Below are 24,947 nucleotides of genomic sequence, written 5' to 3'. Positions count from 1 at the left end.
AACCATACTGTGACCTTTTGCCTGTTAATAGTGAGTTGAATTAGTTCCTGAAGGCTGGGTCTGTAATGATGCCGGCAGGTCCTGAAAAAAGTGCACACTCAAACATCCTCTGCTGTTGCATCACTTCACAAACTATTTTATTCATCACATAAAATTACAAAAGAAATATTTTCACATCAATGCTTTTTTTTGGTTTGTTTTTTTTCTTCTGGTTTGCTACAGATATACAGTGACACTGAATGGGTCTGAGTTAAACGGACAGAATTTCTGATGGGAGAGGCTGAATCTGAATGAGGCATCCATGTCGATGGACAGAAACAGGAGAGAAACATGTGACTTTTTACAGATATTGCAGTGTCTGCACTGCCGCAGTAGCTCCCGCTCCCAGTGTTACTTTCTGTCTGCATTTATCATTTCCCACAGACCATCAGTGTTGCTTGAGGAGCCACCTAGACTAACACACTGCAGTCCTCATAATAACAGGTCTCCAAAGACAAATTTTACCATTTATCTTTTTTGTTTAAACATTACACGGTGAAGCATTGCACTTATGAAAAATAGACTAATATCGAAATATAATTATTCCAAAAATACTGAGGAGAGCTAACAGTAAAAGACAAGGGATATAAATGAGCTCACTGGACATATCACAGGAAGAAGACACAAACAAATGCTGACTATCTGCTCTCAGACACTGCAGCAAGACCATCCGCCCGCTGTATTAATGCTGAACTACTGCTTCAATTAGGTAATTCCCTCAGCTGACCCATGAAAAATAAACATCTAGTTTTTATATATGCTTTTTACGTCAAGAGAAAACATACCAATCCCTGAAAGGTTTTTACAGTTTCAGAAAGTGCAGTACCAATGCGGAAAAAGTAAGATAAGGCCAAAGATCCAAAGCAGGACAGCAAAGCTGGGCTAGCGAGCTTTCCCTGTGCGGTCAGAGCAGGTCTGAGCCATGATGTTCAGAGAAGGCCATTAGAGTGGACTACACGTTTAGAAGGTATAGCAAGAACAAACTCATTCACTGAAATTCTGTTAAATCAAAAGGGCTTCCAGAGAGACATCGGCTGTCTGTCATGACATAGCTAATGTCGAATATAGGTCTGGATCAATAGAGTCGGTATGCGGACAGCGAGGTTCCTCATCACTTATGAGCTGATGTGTGCCAAGAAATGTGAATGATATTATTCCCTATATTAACAATTGTGTGAGACAGAAGAATTTTTGTAGAGCATGCTGCCCACAAAATTACACATTTAACAACAGAAATACTGCAAAGTGTTGGGATACTATTCAGCTCCAGGAAATTACACAGGATCCAGTGATAACTCTTATGTATACCACATTCTCAGTATTATAAATGTCAGCACTCAGTGACTAATGGCTGCATGCTTTCAAAAGTTCTTATGACTGTAATATATTAATAAAATACATATCCTGACTGCTATTTGTTTAGGAAAGGCAAAACTACAGATTTTAAAACCAAGTTAAGTCAGTCTAATGAAGGCAATGCATTAAAATGTTTAACAGAGACTCCCAAGAGACCTGGGTCAAAAGTCAGCTGACGTGCTTCAAATCAGGGATGATATTATCAGGTTTGGTCTGGTTTGTTGCTCAAGGCAAAGGGGCCTACAGGGATGGTTTACAGCATGAAGAGCCCTGAGGCATGGTTATCACCAGCGGTACCTGGAGATACAGAGTGCTGTCCCAGTGAGGAGGAGGAGGAAAACGTGAATTCATAATCTATCCTTTGATCTAAGGATGAAACAGAGATGTGTCCCTCCTGCTGAACTCAGATCCAACCTCTTGTGATCATGCATATATGGATGCAGAGGAAGAGGAGGAGGGTATGAGGAAGAGTGCAAAGTGGAGACAGTGAGGCATCAGGAATAGCTCACTGGGGGAGCGCTTTGAGGATGGCGTTGACCTCCTCAGCCACGGCAGTCAGGGCAAACTCAAACTGGTCCTGCGCAGAGAGACAAAGAGGCTTGGTCAAGGGGAATGTGGATCACAGCTGAGGTTCTGAGAGTGAGCATTAGCCAGTAAGTAAAGATAACAGGGAATGTGGATCACGTGTGTAATGGTGGCACTGGGTTACCAGTCACTGGTACAGTGAAGATGTCAAGGGACAAACACTACCTTGGTGCGCACCATCCCAGGTCTCTGGTCACGGACGTGTTCCAGTGTGGCAGCAATGTCAATCTCCTTCACTCCTGATGACACGCAAACACACAAACGTACTTTGATAAACAGTGACCATGTTTGTCAGCGTCTGTCAGCGCAGTGCTTCTCCTAAAGCCGAACAGTAACCTTAATGAGGTGACTTTCACAAAGAACCTGATCAGTTACCATAGACAGGTCGCAGATGCCCACTTCCACCTGAATCCATATGATAGTGTCCAGTGAATGCATACCATTTCATAACTATCCTAATGACCTATAAAACAATGCTGCATTGAAAAATACAACCTCAAAACAGTGTTAGGCACAGATCTGAGCACTTTGGATGGAAATTTAACAATGCTGCTTTCACATGTGTAATGGTTTTTGAGTGCAGAATACCAATTTTACACCAAAGAAATCCACAATGATGGTAAATGGTCTTGAAGTTTATTTATTATAATATAGGTTGTGAGTGCTCACCTTTGGCCATGCGGTTAAGAACCATATCAATCAGGATGTAGGTGCCAGTTCTGCCCGTGCCATCGCTGAAACAGTGAATATTGCAGGTAAAAAACACCAGCCTCATAAACCCAAAGGCTATTAAAGGGGCACTGGAAATCTAGCTGCTCAAAGACAAAGAGTATCTAAATGGGGGATTCATTTTGATTTTTTTCTAAAAAAAACAATGCCCCCACCTCCCCCCGTGGAGAGTCAGTTACCTGCAGTGCACAATGATTGGACAGGATCGGCCCCTGTAGCACTTATTGACCTTCCTGGACAGGGAGATAGAGAAGGCCAAAGGATGGAGGGAGGAAAGAGGGAAGAAAAGAGAGAAACATGAACAGAGGCATACTGCACAGCTGAGAAAGCATTAATGGGAGGTCACACAATGAAGGGTTAAGTCTATGCTCAACATTTAACTCGCGCAGAGGTGGTCAGGGACATGGTGGTATGAGACTGAGGTCTGGAGGGGTCAGAAAATATGGCTGATTACAGCTCTGATCCAATCTGCACAAGTGTGGTTGAGAGCAGAAGAATGGCAGGGAAGGACAGAGAGGTAGAGGAGGAGAGAGGAAGGGGAGGCGATGGATGGTGTAGCCAGCGTCGCGCCTGCTGCAGTCACACCTGCCAATGATCATTTTTGTGACTATGCAACTGGACCCAGACTACTAGCTGCAAATCACAAAAATGACACTGACAGATGTGGAAACTTACGGACCCCGCTGGCCTCCATCGCAGAGGGACAGGGGGCGGAGGGGGAGGCTGGGGGGGGGGGGGACATGCAGGCGGGGTAGGGAGAGCAGAGAGACAGAGAGGAATCTGAAAGCAGCACAGGGAGCGACAGAAGGGGACAGAAGGGGACTGACATGAATTTCAAATGCAGTCATGGTCAGCAGTCTGTTTCGAATCTTGGTGAGAGGGTGCGACCACATGACCTTCTGCCAGAAACTAGAGGCAAGATGACTCAGGATTCAAGAGGTGAATGAAATTAATGATTTCGAACTGATCCATGTCAATATGAATGCCTGTGATGGCTAAAAGTGTGGTATTTGGTTTCTGTATTCAGAATTAATACTATCGTCTGCTTAACCGCAAGCTTGGGCTTTTCTGACAGTACCTGCGGAAGTCCAGCAGGGGGCGTGTTGAAGTGGGGATGCCCTGAGCTGGCCAGCTCAGGAAGTGGAACTGGGTGAGGGTACGTGTTTCCTGCGTCTGGACATTCTTCAGGTAGAAGCTGCGCACCAGGAAATCGTTACACCAAATATGCTCCGAGACTAGGTTCACCTGTGTGTCACGACAGAAAACGACGTAGGCGAAAATGAGGGAGGGAATAAAGCCGCCCTCACGCACAAACAAGCAGGTGGTGTGAGCCTACGTACCCCCAGGGTGGGCCAGGCTTCCAGAACAGAACGTCAGCCAGACGCTCACCTCATAGATGTGATAGAGGGAGGAGCCCTCGTCCGGCCAGTAGCGATCACACTGCTTCTCCCCGTCTTCCACAAGCGCAGTCATCATCACTATCACCGCGCAGCCGCTCTCCCAGACCATCTACAGGAGAACAGGCACGCTCGCCATGAGCAGAAGGGCACAGCACAGCACTACATGATCACCATATGGGCTGTCAAGCAAAGGTGTCCCAAGCAGCCCGCTACTGCGGGAAACTGAGCCGCAACAGTACCAGCTGGCGTTTGGAAAAACCACCAAAGCAACTTCGCTGTAAAGTTCTGTAGAAGAAGTTTTAGAACAGCATGGAGGAACAGGGAAATTAAACATGAAAATATAAATACAAAAAAAAAACATAAATCTCATTTATTTCTCATCACTCGTTTCTCATTACTTCAAGCTATTTTTATGCACCACTTGGCATTGCCAGTGCTTGCTGCTCTATTGCCACCTTCCAGCAGTACACAACACGTTCAGACGGTGTTAAATGTTCACACATTGTTACTCACTCGCCATATACAGAAGAACGGAACAAAAAATATACAGGTACTCATTCTGCAACAACAGAGTAACAGAATGTGAGATACTATTTGGAATTAAACGCAGTTATGGGGCGGTGATGCTTGTGATTAAAAGGTTGCTGGTTCGACTCCCCAAACAAAGTCGAACCTCACTGAGGTACCTTGAGCGATTCACTGCTCTCCAGGCATTAAACAGTAGCTGCTCACTGCTATGTCACACATGGGTTAAAGGTCTCATTTTGTTGTTGTGTACTGTAGTGTGTCAACAATGACAATTAATCACTTTTCATATAGTCTATGAAATATAGATGGATGTAGGCACAGCGCTAACGTACAACATGTTTCTACAGAATACTGATTGACGTACACAACCTGCAAGGTGCCTCTTGGAAGACAATGCACACGGGAATGGCAGTAACCGAGCAACGTGAAGCTCACAGAACCACTGAAGTTCACAGACACCGATGTTACTGACCTGCCAGAAGTCAGGGATGGTGTGTGTCAGCGGGCCCTGGGTGGCGATGTAAGCAGGCATTCGGGGGTCGTGCTCAATCTGAGGACCAGCCACAGAATTTTTGCACGTGAAAAGCAATCGACTGAGTACATCTGGAGCCTCTGAAAGGTGGCAGCTAGAGATTAGCTCGTGACATTTGGAAAAACAAAGCAGAGAGGTAGGCAGGGTAACTTATCGTGCTTCCAGAAGCCAACAAAGCAATAAAGGTGCGTACAATGGTGCTGGCATTGATGTAGTCCGTCCTGGAAGGGTTTATCTCAGCCTTCAGCTTCACACGTGCATGGTCATCTGCGGCAGGACGCAACAGAAACACGTCACACACAGCAAATTCTGCTCCCAGAGAGGAACAGAAAGGATGGTGAAGAGATAATGAAGAAGCAGAAGGACAATACACTGACATTTTACTTAAAACAGTGATCAAAATGCATTAAAGATACCTTCATAATGCATTATAATGTATTTACAAAGTACTATAGACGCAGCTGTAAATAATGGTTATAATGGTCAGTATAAGAAATAAAGATGCTTTGTACTACAATGTTTATAATGCATTATGGATTTGAGCTTCATAGAGCATTCATAATGCATGATAAACATGGATTTAATGGACTATGCCTTTTCAAGTTTTATAAAGTATTTACAAATGGCCGTGTTTATGATCCTTTATGAATGCATTATGATGCATTATGTAGGTATCTGACTGTTTTAGGTAAAGTGTTACCAGAAACACTAATATGACAAAGGATATTAGAAGGTGAAATAAGGAAATTAATAATAAAAATGAAGAATCAAGCCATCAGTAGTTTTTTAAAACCACAAGACGACGAGGTGGAATGAGCAGGTGAGAGGGACCCACAGGGAACAAACTCAGGGTTGCGGTTCTTCTTGAGGTTGCTCTCATTCTGGGCGATGGACACGGTGCTGGGCTCTGCCTGGTATGAGCACAGAGCCTCCCACTCTCTGAGCAGACGGTCTTTGTTTCTCAGGTGGTCCTCCATGTAGGCCTAGTCACAGTGAGTGCACGTGAGAAACATCATGACCTTGTAAACTCTCACTATGTACCTCATTCAGCAAAAATATGGTTTATAAGTGTACAGAATTTTACTGCAGAGAATTACATTCCACAATACAATGGAATATATGAAGCACTGGCCATTCTGATATCAGAGCACATCTTACACTGACCAGGATCATGTGACCAGTCGAGATGTCCATGTTGGACTGCGCCGGCTCCTCACACCAAGAGGGGGTGCTGCTGTGCGAGCTCGGACTGGGCTGGGGGGCATCGCTAAACTGAGACGACACGCTGCTGACTCTGGAGGTGTCTGTGCCGCCCCCACCCCCGCCAGTGCCCCCGCCACTCCCGCCACTGACTCCAGCGACTGCATCCTGGCGCCCGAACGGGGACTTGGCTGCCATGTGCTGCCGGCAGAGTTCCTGAAGAGGACCAGGGAAGGAGCATGTCTCTCTGCTTTAATCGCAGCAGTGAGAAGGCACCCCGGCACAACAGCCTGCCAACTCATGCTTCCATTCCACTGAGACGGTTGCTTACCAGCCCAACCAATTCCCCCACAGCAATCAGCCCAATTAGCATCAACAATCAATCCAGTTATTTGTGCTATTTGTCAAAAACACAGCATTGAGATTACAATTTGATTCTGAATAGAAGCTGACATATCTGCAGTCGTTCCAACAGAAACACATTTAAATGTCAGCTGTGTGGAGTTTGCCGCGTGCAGCCTGGTCGGCCCCGGCTGCCGTTCTGCGTGCATGTGCGGCTCTCCCTCACCTGGTACTCATAGTGGGTTTCGGAGCCGCCCTCTGGTCCCAGACCCAGCTTCCCGGACGCCAGCTGCCGAGCATGCTGTCGCAGGCATGCGATGGTGAACGCAGCCACCAGGATCCCGCCCACGCAGGCCACGCCCACCAGGGTGAGGAGCACCCAGCGAGAACTTTCCCGAACTCGCGTTGCCGTGGGTACCCCGCGCCCATCACTCCTCTGCAGAAAAGGGGGGGGTTAACGTTAGGTATCGGCACAACATGAGCAGGCAGTTGTATGCTGCAGCATTAAGGTGCATTATTCCCAGCCCACATAAGTGGCAATAATATGTTTAAAAGAAATAGCTGAATTGAGGTCCTGGTAGTAAATGGCCGTCCACACTTATGTAAAGTGTTTCGTGCTTTTGCTGCTGGTTGGCCCAAATGACCTATGACCCTGGAGTAGGTCAGGGGTCAGCGCTTTTCTCACAATCCCAGTCTCCAGTGGCTGATAAAAGCTCACTCCCAGTCAATAAGTGGCATCTGTGTGGTCCCTTTGCATGTGCTGACAGACACCCCCCCCCATGTACCCCTTTCTCTCTTTTGTCTCTGCCCCTGTTTGAGTAAACAAATTGGGCCTTGCTGCCATCGTTAGCTACGAATTACCCGGACGACACGCAGAGGCACATCGGCACGTGCCACTCTCGTATCCCACAAATAATTAAGGAAAGTCACACCCCCTCCACCCAACCCGCCTTTGTTAATTACTGGCATGTAAACTGCTAATGGAGGTTCGCATTCCCCAGTCGCTGAGTTAATGAGGAAGACACCCCCCCCCTTGTAAAGCACTGTCAGTCAGCCCTGTCGCTAACACCATGCCAAGCAAGTACACGGCAAAAATGGGGGAGACAGAGAGAGAGAGAGAGAGAGAGAGAGAGAGAGCAAAGGACAAAGAGTTGGTGGGAGGGAACAATGATGGCACAGACCCCCCCCCCCCCTTCCCCAAGTCCGTTAACGTTGCCATGGTGTCTTGGGCGTTTCAGCGGGAAAGTGGAGAATGGGCTTTGCCGCTGCCATGACGACGGCAGAATGCTTCGCGTAATCCCTGTCCATCAGCAGCAGAAGAGGGGTGCTGCAGTTATGCCCAAGTACGCGGGCAGAACGAAGCCCCTGCTCGCTCTGCCCCTGCCCCTTCTCGTGCTCCGCGCATGCTTCTACGCGTCACTGTGGTAGCCGTGTCCAGGCGTGTGTCTGCATCTAGAGCCTACGGCTCAGGGAAGCCGGCATAACCGCAGGAAACTCGAATGGATGGCAGGGTGACAACAGGTACATAGAAGCCACAGAAAGGCGGGATTCTGCTGCACGGGCAGCGGTCTCACTCACAGCACGTCCGTAAAGTAAATTTCTTTCTCGAAATTTCATCCGCTGGCCTTTTCCTCCATCCGCCGCCCATCCACCCTGCTCCCCTCCCCCTCTGCGCTTCCCCAACCTGCCCCCTAACCTCCCAGAGTCCTGGCCTGCCCCTTGTCACTTGCAGCCCCCCTCTGAGAACTCAGTGCTCCCCCAATCCCTGTGGGCCCCTGGAATGTGTGGGGGTGGGCAGCGTGCAACTGGACCATGGGGCGAGGGGGGGGGAGCGTGAAGTGGGGGAAGGGCACGTCACCTGCTCCCCCAGCGGGGGGCCCAAAAAAAGAGAGACTGACAGGCATTTAGGCTGGGCGAGAACAGCCAGGACAGAACCTCCGAGGCAGCCCAGTCTGGACAGGGGCACAAAGGCTCCCCGGGGTTACCCAGGCTGGCTAACAAACAGAGAGCCAGAGGCGGAGACAGTGTGTGGGGGGGGGGGGGGGGGTCAGATAGAAGCCCAGGGAACGAGGGAGCAAGCAGCCCTGGAGACAGAGAGGTGAGAAGGTGAAGGGGCGCAGGCACCAGAATACGGAGATGGAAGCACTGGGGCAGTAGTGATGGGGGGGCAGCCGGGGGGGCATGTGAGAATAAAGGGCTCCGGCTTTGGGAAAAGCACCCAGCTACCTGCCCGCTAAAGAGGCCGGGCGATTTAAGGCCAGGGCTACTGACCTTCTGCAGCAGAGAGACACGCTGTCCTGTAAGCTAATGTAACATGTATGTCTTCGCCTGTAGCCTTTTAAACAGCAAAATGAGTTTTAACTGCCTGTCTGTGTGGAGGAGAAGTGAGAGGCAAATCCAGCCGACACAGAAAGGGACGAGCAAGGTACTGGCTCAGCTCTGACCACAAGCTACTATAAATGAATAATAATTATAATAATAAAAATAATAATGCCCCTCAGAAAAGAGAGATGTGAGGCCCTAGGACATTTCCTGCAAACCCAGCTCGCCAGTCACACTCAGTGCTCTCCGGCTTCACCTGCAGACCCACGCATCCACACCGCCGACTCCGAAGCGGACACCAGACAAAGACCTTAACATTCTGCTAACCCACTGTTCATCCTTATAATCGGTATTCCAGCGTACATAAACAACCACGGCATGAATAATAAATAAAACCTCCCAAATCACAATAGCGTGCGTGTGTGTGTCTGTTTGGGTTATGTATATATTATGTTGGGCGAACCAAATGTCCCCACAATATGATAAAATCCTCTTATTTTGACGTTATAGGGATCATTTTTTTGGTCCCCACAAGGGGAAACTCAGTTTCATAAAAGTCTGTGAATATAATCAAATAACTAAAAATGCCAAAAGACTTGTATTTTGTTTGGTTACTTATGGCTAAGGTCGTCATTTCTGGGATTAGGGTTGCATGTGTGTGTGTGTGTGTGTGTGTGTGTGTGTGTGAGCGTGTGTGTGTGAGCGCACACGTGAGTTTTTCTCTGTGTGATGTGTGTTGGAGCCGCTGCACATCTGTGACTGTGAGCTTTAATTTAGGAGGATAAGGAAGGTCAGAGCAAACAGGCCACCACTATCTGCATCATAATGCAAGAGGTCAGGCTTCGGGGGTCAGAGGTCGCGCAGAGATCCAACGCAATCATCCATAAGTTATCTCCCATATTACCCGTCACACTCTCCCATCTGTCTGGAGAAATTGGTCATTTTATTTCCTCTTCATTTTTACTGTATAAGACGAAGAACCACTGGCTGTCTCTTCCTTTACTTTTAACATCTTATATTAATTTCTTATTGGTTTATTAAAAGGGGATATATAAGTAATCAAACAAAACACCCACCCAACTGGGACCCAACAGTCTCTAACACAAGGAAGCCCCATTTATTTTCTAGTGCTGTCTAGAATCCATCCATCCATCCATCCTTTTTCCATACAGGTGAATATCAACAGAAGATGGTATACGAATGAGCCACAAGACCATTACATCACCACGATCACCCAGATAGCACTGACCCCTGTAACTATAGCAACCATCCTACCTGAGTGTCACGGAAAGAATGTGGGAGAGGGAATTAAAAGCAATGTTGGCAATGTGTGAGATTTCCCAGCAGTACCCACACGAACATATAAGGTACATCAAACACACTCCATACACACCACAGCTGCGTAACACAAGATGCTGTCCATCACAATCACGAATGCGAGGGCATCGTCCAGTTTGAAACATAAAGGTTTTCATGGTACACTTATGTTCTGCCTCAGTATTTGCTGAGAAAATAACCACCGTGACACAAAATTTGTTGAGATAGCTTTATAATAAAAATTCATTTTGCTTTCAGGGTTGGACGAAATGACATTCCATGTCATATATACCATATTCATGTTTTACACTATATGACTTTTACAAATGTCAAGAATATGGAGGTATACTACTTGAAAAATGAATTTCATAAATTGAAGAAAAAAAGACGGTTTTCTTTTAAATAACACACTGCTGATTTTCTATCATAATAACTTAAATGACATTTAGGTAAACCACACACAGCATAAAATAACTCAGAAAATCATTTTGAAAATTGTACAAAAACTCTGAAAATGATTTTTGTTCAGCAGATGTCCTTAAAATCACAGAACAAAAATGACCCAATTTTGCAAATAGCAAGATGACAGGCATCCCGGCTCACTCAGCAGCTGGGACTCGAGCTGCTATGAGGCAAGAAAGGCAGCGGTCGGGCCCAGAGAAACAGCCATTTCCCCATAACACCCATTTACTGCATTTAAATGCCACAATGTGGCAAAATGTGTCAATTTCAATATTAAAACAGTTATGCATTTGTATCACGTCCCTAACAAGCTGCTTTCTGGTCTTTCCTAAGCCATTATTTTTGACAAAAAATATATTCTTTCTCCACTGATGAGCAACATTTATGCACAAAACTAAGCACTGTACTTTTAAAACAAACTAGAAGCTCGGCTGAAAATTGTATTAGGAAACAGCAGGTGTTTGCTAGAATTTTGAAATAATATAAATATTTTACAGCTCATTCTATGGGGAAACTGTTTTCAAAATGGATTTTTTTTTTATGATATTTCCAAACAAATTTGAGTACAACTACACTGTGGCTTCAATATATATATATATATTGTTTTAATAGCATATGTTTGTCACTGACATACACAAGAGTGACCCCACATCCGTGAACTACACACCATCACCCACGATCGCAACCTGACGACCTGCATCCTTCTGCAGACCTAAGAGCCTTTGTGTCTGACATGCATGGTGTCACGATGGATATTAATTTTTAAACCCAAAACAATAGAAGCTCCATACATTTTGGTCAACAGCAACAGCTAACAACCACAGCAGATGTAACGGTAAGTAGTTCGGGGGAAACTAATGACAAGAACATGAATGCAGAATATATTTCTGTGACAACTACGTAACATCTGCTATTTTCAGTAGTGCATTAGCTCTTTGTTTTAGCTGGAACTGAAAAACTACCTTCATTAAGTTGACAGGTAAGTCATCTCCCTTCCGGACAAGAGGCACAAAGCAGTACATGTAGCTCTCATACACACCTGACACTGGTCAGTTTCAATGGACTGAATGAAAAGTGACAATAAGGGATCATTTCATCAAGTACAAGCAGTGATAACTGGTTGGTTGCTATCATTTCATCATTATATCATATATCTAAGACACTTCCATTCAGAATATATTTTATTAAATTTGATCATAATATGTATTATGACAATTGAAAATATTCATCTTTAAAATGTCTACATATTAGTTTTATTTCCCATTTTAATTGGATAGATAATATTATTATTATTACAACACAGTGGTTCAGTAAATAACACTCGTTCCTCCATGTTCTTCAGTTTTCTCCCATGTAGTCAGGATACCTGGTGTCTCTAAATTGCTAGCAGTGTGTGTGTGTGTGTGTGTGTGTGTGTGTGTGTGTGTGTGTGTGTGTGTGTGTGTGTGTGTGTGTCCTACAACTCGCATCCCATCCAGGGTGTACTTCAGCCTTATGTCCTATGCTGCCTTAAGACAGACTTCAGGTCCCTCTGACTATGATAAGTGCATGAAAATGTATTATTATTATTATTATTATTATTATTATTATTATTATTATTATTATTATTATTGATATAGTAGCGTCTGTTTAACTTTACGTTTATAATTGCTATACTGCAATTACTTTTTGATTACATTTCCAATATTTTTGTCCGCGGACAGTAAGCTGTATCACACTAGGCTTCGAAAAGATGGTCGGTAAAAAATTACATTTCGCCTCATTTCGTTACATTTTTCTCTTCTCTTAATGGAGATGATTTTAGCATTAAACTACTCCATTCTTATGCATTGAACATTATGATTTGATATGAAATGTTGTATTTAAACAGAACCAAGTATTCAATGTTTCAACATTAGTACAAAAAAATCCAGTGAAGTAAGAGGAAATGCATTCTTATTGCAATATCATATTCATCACAATTTATAAACGGTAACCCCGCGAGGAAAATCTATCAGTAGATGGAAGAATGTAATTCATTTTACCGTATTTTTTTAGAATGATGAACGTTAACCTAGATAACCTACAACCAGACAGAAATAAAGTACGAACTGCAGGGAAGCGCTTGGACACCCCAGTATCTGTCAGGTCGGCCTGCGCTACACTGCACCGCAGTCTAGTAAAAACATTCAAAATGTACTTTAAAAATAAGCTCGTATTAAGTATTAAAAGTGTACTTAGCCAGAGGTTCATAAGCAAGGGAATCTGACTCACCCGAGCGCACCTCGCGGAGCGGCGCCGCTCACCGGGTAAGAAGCGATGGAGACGCGGCGAGAAAACGCCGGCTGTGCATTTCCAGCACGCTACTTAACATCATGCGCTTTCCCCGAAAACGACACACGTCCAAAAGACAAACGGCTAAACTGCGCACTTTCTGCAGATTTGATTCATTTACGATAAACAACAATGATGCGTAAGATAAATGGGAAGAAGAAGCTCTCATAAAACCAAATGTTAAGTTCTACTATAGAGCGGATAAAAGCGGGTTACCTAAAGCAGCCGGGAAAGAAGAGCAGGAGACAGAGCGCTCTGTGCCGCGGTCCCTCGGCTAATTTGGAGGCCCTGCTTGCTCGCAAAGCGCTGCCCCATTCAGCCACCAACGCCACTTGTCACATCAAAAGGCGTTGCCGTGGCTACGGCGCTACATGCTGCTGATGGTGATTGGTGGGGGTGCTGTGGGGGAGATGGTTCAGGATGGGCTGTTTATGGCACAAAAAGAGCGGGAGAGATGGAAATGGGGAGGGAAGAAGGGGGGGAGTCCATTTTTGACTTAGTTTAAGAGAAATGGTGTCCTTGAGTATTTATTGGAGAATGAGTCACTAACTAGAGCACCTCTTTGAAAGAAAAAAAAGCCTTCTTCTGAGTCAGAATCCAAACTTTCATCCTAAGAAAATAAAGACAGAAATTCCATTATAAAACAGCTTTTTTAAGAAACAATGCCAATAACCTTGGCATTTTTGCATGGAAGTTAAGAACTCCTGAACACTGGAAGATCGAACCAAGTAGACTTATATAAATTGTATATATACACATCACTGTTGTACTAAGGTTTTGCCTGCTGTAGTTGACCAGAATAACGACAGCCTTTGTTTATTGTCACCTCCTCAGTGAACTATAAGTCTACTATCATAATTACACAGTACCAGTGAATATGTAGTCAGATCACAAAAAGACATGTACTCTACCAAAGTAAAAACTAGTGGATCTATAACACACACGCACTTGGCCAATAAACCTGATTCTGGTTCTTTGATTCTGATTCTATATGGCCCTACAGTTCATAGCCATCATCTTCCATTAACCACTTACTTAGTACAAGGATCAGAGGGCACAAAGCCTGACACACCCTGCATGGCATGTCAGTCCATCACAGGGCACAAAGCCTGACACACCCTGCATGGCATGTCAGTCCATCACAGGGCACAAAGCCTGACACACCCTGCATGGCATGTCAGTCCATCACAGGGCACACGCTCACACACACCATGGGCAATTTTAGGGACACCAATTTTAACCTACCTGCATGCTACAAGGGGACTCTACAAAACCCACACAGATATTGAGAGAACATGCTAAGTCCACACACGGGAAGCCAAGGGTGGGAATCATACCCATAATCCTGTTACCATTGTGACCTATTAACATCTATCTAAGCAGATAAAAAGGATTCAGTTAACATTACAGCTTGTATTATCCATAAAGAAAGCTTCCCCTTGACGTGTTTGGTTAACTCAGCATCATTAAGGGTCCAATGATCCATCACGTGAGTCTTACAGATTCCAGATTGACAGAGACAAATGATGAAAAGCAATGCAGCATCAGTAAATGGCCATTGTTTCATTTGTGCGAGACGCCAGATTACTTTTGTTTCTAATATATTTGCCCCCTGCTGGTGGGAGGCCACACGCCCTCACAAGGTCAGCCTCCTGTGATGCTGTGACAGGTGTCGCTGCATATTAGACACCAGAACTGCAAGATTAAAGTTCAGGGCCCCTGAACGCCATCAGGAACAATACAACAGCACCTAAGGTTATCAGATTGAGATCATATATGCGGCCTTGCTGGAAGTATGCGATGAGGGAAAGTAATTTATTTCGTTGCATCTGTTTTGCTTTTTACCAGTACAACAAATGATTTTCAAATACTGATTCCAAGAATGCGAAAGATGCATTGACACAGAAGATCAGGACAGCATAGTTGAGCAGAAGATTAGTGAGAGAGGAACCTTGGATTCAACAATACAGGAAGCTGGGCAGGACCATACAAGAACACAAGTCTGAAAAGAATCTGCAAAGGATGTTGGAAATACAGCAGCACATATTGTATAAAACTGGCGATTAGAAACATGAATTATTAGAGAAACACATTCATGCTGTTGTACAGATACGACACTAAACAGAAAGTCATTTTTTCATTATAGAGAATTAAGGCGGCAACATGCAGCTCACAGTCACATTGAGTCCATCTTTCAATCTTTGTTTTGTCCCATTGATATTCCACCATTCCTCTGCTGCTGAACGAAATGACCGTGCCGTGTAGCGTGTGTGGGTGTGGCGTGTGTGTGTCTGGCTGTGTGTGTGTGTGTGTGTGTGGTATGGGTGTGCACGCGTGTGTGTTTCTTCACGCGTATGTGTTCACTTATGCAGAATGACAATGGTGCCCAAACCATCCGCAATGCGCAGTGAGCCAGTATTGCAATTAACAAGATTGCAGGTCGATCGCAGCAGGGGCCGTGGACAGGCAGCTCCTTTTCAGCGTGGGCCACGGAAAAGGGGGCCACGGTAACAAGAAAATGTAAATAAATGAGCTGAATCAGTGGGGAAGAAAAGGCGAGGGCGGACGGGGAGGGGGGAGTATCCTCCATAATAAAGGGGCTTGAATAGAGGCAGGTGCAGCCAGGTCCGCAGCTCGAGGCACAGACAGGCAGGAGCTGCGGACTGAGAGGCGCACACACAAAACAGCCAGCAGCACAGCGAGCAGAGCCAACCGCCAGCGAGAGTGAGAGAGAGCAAGCGGGCGAGCAAACTGGGATCATTAAAAAATATGAGCAGCAGGATGCAACAAAAGACATTATTCTGCAGTGAAAGGGCCGCGCTAACTGCGAGAAGGCAAGAGCGCACAAAGGGAAGCCCAGAGAGAGAGGGAGTTGGGAGCAACAAAAAGAGGGAGAGTTAGAGAATGACAGGAAAGATAATGCCGGGGGGAGACAGAGAGAGACGCACTGGGGAAAAGGAGAGGGAGCGAGGAGGTGATACTGCTAAAGGCTGTACGTGTATACAGGCTGCGAGGAGGAGAGTTTAGTGAAAAGAGCGAAGGAGTGCAGCCATCGCACAAGGAGCCCGTTGTTCTCAATAAAAGACAGAATCGACTAATTCTTAGTAGCTTTGCAGCTCACTGCATTCATCTGGCTTTCTCGCAGCTTACAGCTGAGAGAGCGGCCCTCTGTCAGCGTTCGCCTCTACCCAACGCCAGCCTGGCAAGAAGCGCAGTGTCTGATCCACATGCCCCCTTCGCCCCGACAGCACACCGGGAATCAGCAGAAAGCAAGCACTCCCTACCTCCCCTACGCCCGTCTGGATGATCTTCAAGCCCGTCTCAGACTCCAGGAACGTCTTCTCTGCCACTGTGAACAGATAATAGGACACGACACGTTACGAGTGTCTGAGCAGATGCTATTCAGTGTGGAACAGGGTGAGATGTGCAAGGGAGCAACACTACGCAGTGACACGGCTCACATTTATATTTATAGGAACATTGCCTACACTGCATGCAGAGATACAATCACTGTAACAACTGTAAGGTCATGACTACATTACCTGGACTATAGATGTGGAAATCAAAGACTGTTACCGGTATAGATCACAAAGTCAGACTTTTTTCCCCCAATCTAATAGTAATCACTCACAATTTCAAGTATATTTCAGCCAGTGTCCTAATTACAGAAATGTAACTATACAATAGTACTTATTGCCAGCACTTTAGGATTTCCATGGATTACTAGAACAACCAGTGTTTTATTTTGGCTGCTTTGTCATTCTCTATAGAAACTGGTAGAAACAGCATAAGGTTTGACATGAATGGACTCAAACCATCATCCAACTACTGTTCAAAGGAAAAGATACTGGGGGAAAGGGATTGATGTTTAATGCTGTCCAGCCTCTGAAATACACTACAGATAGAAAGAACAGATATTCCTAGTAGGAATCAGCCAGATAATTAGTTGGTTCTTTGATACTTCTTTGATATTTACAGGTAAAGATGATAAACGTCAAAGATGAAAGATGAACATGCAGCTAGAGAAAGACTGAATTTAAACTTCAGTCCCATTTATTTTCTGATGGGGGAAGGTTGTAGCCATTCTTTCCGGAAAAGCTAGAGACAAAACCCACAGGAGCCGTGGGAAGGGAGCCTGTGATGCTGGAATCAGACTGGAAGTGGCAGCCTTGGACATGTGAACCAACACTCCAAGTGTGGCCAAAGGCCACCCACCTTCAGCTGTGCCTTAAATACCTCCGACAGTATAACAACAACATAATGGACAGACTGCGGCAAACACATAGACAGATGCTAACATCAAGATGGAGACCATGGTCGTAAGAAAAAAAAGGCAAAAATCTACAGAGAATTCAGTCGATTTGCACTGATCTCCTGAGCCTCCTTATATCTGTGTTTGGATGATCAGTAGGAAGAAACTCGCTTGCTCTGTAATCTTCTGCTTTTAACACGTTTCCAGGATTCTAGCCATGTTCACACGTGAAAAGCAGAGCTGCTACTCACCGGCTTTCTCAGCCACGTCCTCCGCACTCAGGTTCTGACTGTTCTGCCGAATCCGGAACGTCAGGGCAGGACCGACCACGCTGCAAGGCACAGACAGAACAGCCAGTTCAGACACCCATACACAAACATGTGTGCACACACAGAAGTCCAAGTCGGTCGCTGCGGGGTGGGCCGTGGCCATTTGAGATGCCTTCAACTCTTGGATTTGATTCAGGCACTCTCTTCCATGCGGTTTATTACAGGAATTGTGCAACAGGAAGCTCAAACATCAGGCCATCTGTGTTTATGTGAGGACAGGCTTTGGGGAACATGCGGGGTCATCCTACCTGATGTTGATGAAGGTGCTGGTGGTTAGGTGGATCCTCTCAGCCAAGGTCTCCAGCAGACGCACGCCATCAAATAAACTCAGGGGTCTGTGGGGAAACAGGAAGCCATGGAGTGTTTTTGGTAATATCCGCCCCCACAACACACACAAACACGCAGGTAAAAGTGTCCTGCACTGAAACTGCTAACAGAGAAATGACACAGGGCCAAACTTCAGATGCGGCACAGAGACATGGGCTGGACCGAAGACAGGAAGGAGGACTGGAGGGGGACATGGTACGTACTCCTGATTGGTCACAATGTAGCCATACTCTTCTCTGATTGGTGGGCCAGATGCCACTGTAGGCCGCACAGTGGATCCCTTGGAGGTTGTTTCCATTGCCTCTGTCTTATCATTGGTTCCCTGAGCTGTGGGGCTGACTCCTGCAGCAGTGGTCACAGTGAACATGGGGCTGGTAGCGGGTGGCTGTGCCGGGGCTAAGGTTGGAGAAGAGGCAGGTTTGTGGGCCTGTTCACTCTTGTGTGTCATGGCAGCCTCCGTCAGCTCCATCTGCAAGGTAGAGGAGAGCCGCAGACATGACCTACACATGTCATTTCTGAATGAATGAAAGTGAAAATCATCCGCACGTAGCCACTGTTTGGTTATTAAGTAGAATAACATTTAACTGATTGCATTTTCCACATAAAAGGAGTGGACAAAATAAAACAAAAATAAATAAATAAATGTGTGACAGATATAAACAGCCTAACAATCAGCATTTTGATATGTGAGGGTTTCAAAACGACATGCGACAGCTAACAGGCCTCTGAAGAGGCCAAAGAGTCAGTATCCAAATTATCAGGGTACCATTCAGAAAAAAAACTTCAAAATGATATACTGAGTCAGGGGAAAGATGCATAAACTGCATCAGCAAAAAGGAACAGAGGCAGAAAGTCAAAGTTCATCAATAGGGACAGACAGCTGAAGTTGCTGTTTGGAAACCACTTGTGTCCATGACTAAAGATACATAACCTAGTATAAGAAGCATCAAACCCAGACCAGTAAGCAAACGACCCAGACCAGTAAGCACCAGACCCAGACCAGTAAGCATCAAACCCAGACCAGTATGCACCAGACCCAGACCAGTAAGCATCAAACCCAGACCAGTATGCACCAGACCCAGACCAGTAAGCATCAAACCCAGACCAGTATGCACCAGACCCAGACCAGTAAGCACCAGTCCCAGACCAGTAAGCATCAAACCCAGACCAGTAAGCACACGATCCAGACCAGTAAGCACCAGACCCAGACCAGTAAGTATCAAACCTAGACCAGTATGCACCAGACCCAGACCAGTAAGCACCAGACCCAGACCAGTAAGCATCAAACCCAGACCAGTAAGCACACGATCCAGACCAGTAAGCACCAGACCCAGACCAGTAAGCACCAGACCCAGACCAGTAAGCATCAAACCCAGACCAGTATGCACCAGACCCCGACCAGTAAGCACCAGACCCAGACCAGTAAGCCCCAGACCTGCTCTGATGGGTTATTATTTGGAGAACACCAACTGTTAAACATGGTGAGGGATCCAGAATGATGTCACAGTGAATGCCTTCCTTGACCATCTCAGTCACAAAATCTAGACACTGAACCATCAGGATAAGGTCTGGAATGCAGAGTACTAAGCAAATTTCCTCCTCAGTCATCTTTCAAAAAAACATTCTTCTTGAAGAATAGCCCAACGTCCTAGTAACAATTTACTTGAGGGGGCACAAATCTTGTTGTAATATACCTTTACATAATGTGGTAACTAACCAGTAACTGTAACCAGTAAGTGTTTGTTAAGTACTGATCCCATGTTCATTATCGTCATTAATAAATCATGAAGGTTTGTGTATTACAAGCAGTAACTATATTAATTCCTGACTTGTTATTTAGTAGTAACTGAAAGTTACTCAGACAAAGCATTACTAATATCCCATTATACAAAGTTCAGCACTTATATGACCGCATTCCAAGAGGGACTGACGTTGCCATTATGACAAAAGCTGACTGCGATTCATATATAGTTAGGTGTTTTTTCCGCAGTGAGGTAGCACTGCAGTCTGATACCTCTGCACTGTGTGCGTGGAGTTTGCTTGTACTGCGCAGGCACTTCACTCTGTGTGTGTAGAGTTTGCATGTTCTCCCCGTACTGCGCAGGTACTTCACTCTGTGCGTGTAGAGTTTGCATGTTCTCCCTGTACTGCGCAGGTACTTCACTCTGTGCGTGTACAGTTTGCATGTTCTCCCCGTACTGCGCAGGTACTTCACTCTGTGCGTGTAGAGTTTGCATGTTCTCCCCGTACTGCGCAGGTACTTCACTCTGTGCGTGTAGAGTTTGCATTTTCTCCCTGTACTGCACAGGTTACCTCCCACAACCAAGCTGCAGTTATGCTAATTGGTATATCTAAATGGCTGATACTGTGTGGGTGTGTGCATTTGTATGACAGTGGTTAATTTGGCCATAGTTAAAAAGATCCATTTTATGAACCGGGGCTGTTACAGTTGATCACGGTACATGATCACAGTACAGTGAAATGGAATGGAGGGAAAGCGCAGTGAAACGCAGGGGACACAGTCAGAGCTCTGCACAGTTCACACAGTCAGCACTCTGACACAGTTCACCCAGTCAGCACTCCTACACAGTTCACACAATCAGAACTCCCACACAATTCACACAGTCAGCACTCTGACACAGTTCACACAGTTAGAGCTCATGCACAGTTCACATAGCCGAGACTCCCACACAGTGGACAGTGGTGGCCTAATGATTAAGGAAGGGTACTTAGAATCGAAATATTGCTGGTTTGAATCCCCAACCAGTAAAGTACCACTGAGGTACCCTGAGCAAAGTAATGCCCCCAAGCACTGCTCCTGGGCGCTGAATTAACTGCCCCCTGCTATGCCACAATATCACATATGGTTAAAGGGAGAGCACACGTTTGGTTGTTGTACACAGGGCTCATTCATAGATCACACAGTCAACACTCTGAAACAGATCACACAGTCAGCACTCCTGCACGGTTTACACAGTCAGAGCTCATGCATAGTTCACACAGTCAGTACTCTGGCACAGATCTCATAGTCAGAACTCCGGTACAGTTCATACAGTAGGAGCTCCTACACAGTTCACTTAGCCAGTGTTCCAACACATTTCACACAGTGAGAGCTCTTTGACACAGTTCACAGGCAGAGCTCCCACACAGTTCACACAGTCAGCACTCGGACACAGGGGATACAGTCAGAGGTCTGACAAAGTTCACACACAGCACTCCGCACAGTTCATGCAGTCAGAACTCCGACAGTTCATACAGTCACAGCTCTTGCACAGTTCACACAGCCAGAGCTATTGCACAGAAGTGCTGCTGGACTCACCTTCTTTCCGTCCACGCCATTCTTATGCTTATCTAAAAACAGGAAAAATTAATATTAGCTCACATGTATAACTGCTTCTACACTGAGCCACGAGATAATAATGTATAATACATTGCATTAGCTTTAGGACCTTGCATTAGAATGTGATGATGTGATGAGGGATGGGCTCCACCTAGTCACTGATGGCTTCAGGGGTCTTGGCTGTGTGGAACTGTGCTGGTGTATTGGCTTTATGGTTTATGGAGGTTTAATTCCGTACTGTAGACTAAACCCTGTGGGTTTGACTATGTGAGGGTCCCCATGTCTGGTGAACTGTACTGTTTGGGTTGATACCTGGTGTCTCAGCTTGCAGAAGCTGAAGGGCTGCAGAGAGACTGTTTAGCTGTTGCAAAGTCAGGTCCCTTGGGTCAATCCCATACCTCTCCAGCAGGGCCGCGACTCTCTGTAAAGTCCTGTCTGCATGGACAGGGATAAGGTGACACACAAAGCAAGTAAACTTGTTGGGAAAAACTAGAAAAAGTATTTCTATTGAGAAAGACCCTTGAATTAAAGAATGGGTAGTTTCCAAAATGGCAGTCACACACTTTAAGACCAAGGGTGGTAAGAAGTGTGATTTGCCATCATGTGACTCATGCTCACCATCCTGCTTGGACAGAAAGCTAATGTTGTAATCCGGTGGGGTCTTCTTGTGCTGTTGCCGGCTGACTACCTCTTCCTGCGAGATGTAGTCCTCTGCGTAGTCCAGCGGTAAGTCTAGGTCATCATAGAATGACGGTGCCACCTGGTGGCGGGAGGAGGGCGGTGCGGATGTGAGGTAATGAGAGACCAGGTCCTGGAGCAGCTGTCGGTCCCTGTCCCCTGGGCGGCGGCCATCCCTCCGTGACTGAGAGGGGTGATGTGGGTATCCAGCTCCCCCCAAAGAGTTCAGGGAGCGCTCCTCTTCTTCCTGATAGCCGTACTGCAGGGTACCGAGAGTAGCAGAGGTATAGTATAGGAAAGAGACAAAAGAATCACCTTGTACCTGGCCTGGTTCCTGTTCTCGTGGCAGAGTGTGTCTGCCTGTGAGCATGCAGGCATTCACCTGGCGGTAGGTATAGGGGTCCATGAGGGGGGCCTGCACACGAAGAGAAGACTGGGCCGGTTCCGGTACAATCACGTAGTCAAGGTAACGCTGCACCATGGCTGGACTCAGCTGCTCCACGCTGGGGTGGGCTTTGGAGCTGGGATATCCTGTCTTGGCTGAGTATTTCTCCAGGTGCTGTGAGCCTCTGAATGTTGAAAAAAAGAGGAACTGAGTGCCTAAAAGTCCCTAGGGGTGGGGGGGGTAGGCGGCAAGCTCTTACTGCGGCCGAGGGGAGTCCCAGGGCCCTGCAGGACTGTGGCTTTGGGGAACACGGTCCAGCTCCTTGGTAATGACATACTGGGTGATGTCATCCTGCCAGGAGAGGCCTGCACAGCCATTGGCAGGCACAGGTGTCAGTCGGCACACACAGCAAATGCAGACAGTTGTGTTCAACAGACTGGTTACACTTTAGCACACCTTTTTATTTCATTGCCCATGCTTGTATGTTTACCTGTTTACCATATCTGTGGCTTATTTATGGCCAATAAAAATAATAAGTGGAATTGTAACCTGAATATTTAATGGGCACCCACGTTGAGTCTGCATTTAGTTTTGATAGTGCCTAATATATTTGACTGCATTACATTTAGGGATTATGTGGAGACGTTAAATAGTCAGTGTCCTCAGTCAGTGTCCCTCACCATTAATCATAGGCTCTCCGACACGTGGCATAGAGTGCCTGCTGGAGGGTATGGCGGGCACCACAGCCCACTCACCCTGCAACATCAGCCGCTTCAGCACCTCCTGCAGCCTCTGCAACACAGGCACCGATAGCTGGTACTGCACGCGCTCCTGCCTGTGTCCCTGGCACTGCCCGAAGAGCCCATCTGGAAGAGAGCGAACGCCCAGCCGGTTAGCAGTCGCCCATGCCGCGCAGCCTGCAGCAGCCGGAACGGCACGCCAGTCCCCGACCAGCCGAGTCACCAGACACACGCAGCCTCGGCTTCCAGTGCCCACAAACTGTGCCCAACTCCAGCACCCACGCCAAGGCCTAAAAACAGATATATACCAGGGAGGTGAGTCACTGCTGCTGCCATGCAGAGAGAAAGGGAACTAAAAGGGGAGTGGATGCTTTTCCAGAAGGGGCTGAGAGGTCAGGCTGCCATGACAGATAGTGTTTATAAACTGAAAAATAACGGTTATCACTCACATAGACAGCTACTCGGACAGTTTACTGGTCCTGTATTTAACTAAAATGTTTTCATGTTTAAGCAAGAGTAGCTGTGCTTATCTGTGCTTGTATGCTTGAGTTAAAAAAAGATCTCTATGGGAATCCGTTTGAAGGTATGTGCGTGCGTGATTGAGAGCGCTAAACCCAAGTGTGAGTGTATGCCAGTGACTCATCTCCTCTAAGAGCCGAGTGGCTGCGGGGGAGGCGACCGTACTGTTGTGGACATGATGATGTCATTGTTGCTGGGGAGACGGTGGACTAAAAGCTGTGATTGAGCCAAAGGCATAGCAATATTCCACAGAAAGAAGTTCTGTGTTGACACTCGTACAGCCAACTGAAATAGTCATAAACACATACGCAGATATATATCCATGATACCAGAAGCAGCCTACATTTCATGCCGGTTCTCTCCGCACCCTGCTTGACCTGCTTAATTACTTGTGACTTATTTGGAGGTTTTTCCTTCATAATGTTATTCTATCTGTTAGCTCAGTTCTACATTTAGTTTACTTTTTTTTGTTGACTGCGTTGAGAAAGTTCATTCTTTTCGGCACCATATCCGCTGTCACACACAGAGTGACACTGAAAAGTGACAGACCAATATCTCGTAAAATCTGGACGAACAAGAGCTCCACCAACCAGGGAAGCAGGAAAGACAGAGAGCAGCTGCAGCAGAATTTCATAAATAATTCAGCGCAGACTCGCCTTGTCCGGGCCGGCTGTTGTGTTGGTGTTTCTGTGGTCTGCTGATACACAGACAGGAAGCTACACTCATGACGCAAAATAAAAAAATAAAACGATTAAATGACCATGACAGAATATCTAAGATCTGAGCGCTAAACCCATGTGCGAGAAAGAGATGAAGGGCAGGTCCTTCTCAGATCCATCTGAGCCGCAAACCGGCAGCACGGCCATCCCCATCCTCACCGTCGGAGCAGATCTGATCCCTGGAGCACAGCCTCTTCTCAAACAGACAGCCTGGAACAGAAGGACACAGAGAGACAAACAGAACCGTTGAGGGTCTGATTACTCTTGACACCTCTGTCACTGCACTCTGTAGCGCATCCTGACAGGCAAGGGCAGCTTCCGGCTGAGCAGCCAAGCTTCTCAACAACTTACTTCACATATAATAAGATACAGATGCGGAGCCACCACATGCCAACAGCCCCGGAAGGTGCTCTGCTGCCTTGTATATGCTGCGCTATTGCATGCTGCTAGCCAAGGAACAGGCCGTCAGGGGCTCGTCCTTTCACACATCCATTTACGTCGACTCCTCATTCTAGATTCCGCAGGTGCCTTTT

General features: G+C 46.3%; 1 protein-coding gene across 2 annotated transcripts in view; it reads right to left on the bottom strand.

Annotated features, from left to right (window-relative positions):
- Window positions 1-110: 110 nt before the first annotated feature.
- LOC125731587 (receptor-type tyrosine-protein phosphatase-like N) overlaps window positions 111-24,947 on the bottom strand; it is a 29,333-nt gene continuing 4,496 nt past the window's right edge. The window contains exons 2-23 of one of the 2 annotated variants that reach the window (XM_049005890.1): window positions 24,574-24,624; window positions 23,117-23,302; window positions 22,696-22,801; window positions 22,434-22,620; window positions 21,992-22,310; window positions 21,686-21,808; window positions 21,353-21,384; window positions 18,237-18,502; window positions 17,955-18,041; window positions 17,629-17,708; window positions 16,410-16,474; window positions 6,938-7,147; window positions 6,334-6,585; window positions 6,005-6,152; window positions 5,363-5,436; window positions 5,110-5,187; window positions 4,099-4,218; window positions 3,788-3,954; window positions 2,889-2,942; window positions 2,650-2,714; window positions 2,146-2,219; window positions 111-1,972 (exon numbers count right to left, since the gene is read on the bottom strand). In XM_049005890.1, the coding sequence (XP_048861847.1) occupies window positions 1,901-1,972; window positions 2,146-2,219; window positions 2,650-2,714; window positions 2,889-2,942; window positions 3,788-3,954; window positions 4,099-4,218; window positions 5,110-5,187; window positions 5,363-5,436; window positions 6,005-6,152; window positions 6,334-6,585; window positions 6,938-7,147; window positions 16,410-16,474; window positions 17,629-17,708; window positions 17,955-18,041; window positions 18,237-18,502; window positions 21,353-21,384; window positions 21,686-21,808; window positions 21,992-22,310; window positions 22,434-22,620; window positions 22,696-22,801; window positions 23,117-23,302; window positions 24,574-24,624 (2,816 nt within the window). In that variant the 3' untranslated portion in view covers window positions 111-1,900. The remainder of the gene's footprint in view (window positions 1,973-2,145; window positions 2,220-2,649; window positions 2,715-2,888; window positions 2,943-3,787; window positions 3,955-4,098; window positions 4,219-5,109; window positions 5,188-5,362; window positions 5,437-6,004; window positions 6,153-6,333; window positions 6,586-6,937; window positions 7,148-16,409; window positions 16,475-17,628; window positions 17,709-17,954; window positions 18,042-18,236; window positions 18,503-21,352; window positions 21,385-21,685; window positions 21,809-21,991; window positions 22,311-22,433; window positions 22,621-22,695; window positions 22,802-23,116; window positions 23,303-24,573; window positions 24,625-24,947) is intronic. The other variant, XM_049005891.1, reaches the window with a different exon arrangement.

The sequence above is a fragment of the Brienomyrus brachyistius genome, chromosome 1 (genome assembly GCF_023856365.1).
Source record: "Brienomyrus brachyistius isolate T26 chromosome 1, BBRACH_0.4, whole genome shotgun sequence".
Taxonomy (NCBI): domain Eukaryota; kingdom Metazoa; phylum Chordata; class Actinopteri; order Osteoglossiformes; family Mormyridae; genus Brienomyrus; species Brienomyrus brachyistius.
Note: the sequence above shows the minus strand (reverse complement) of the source record. Positions and strands in the feature narration are given on the sequence as shown.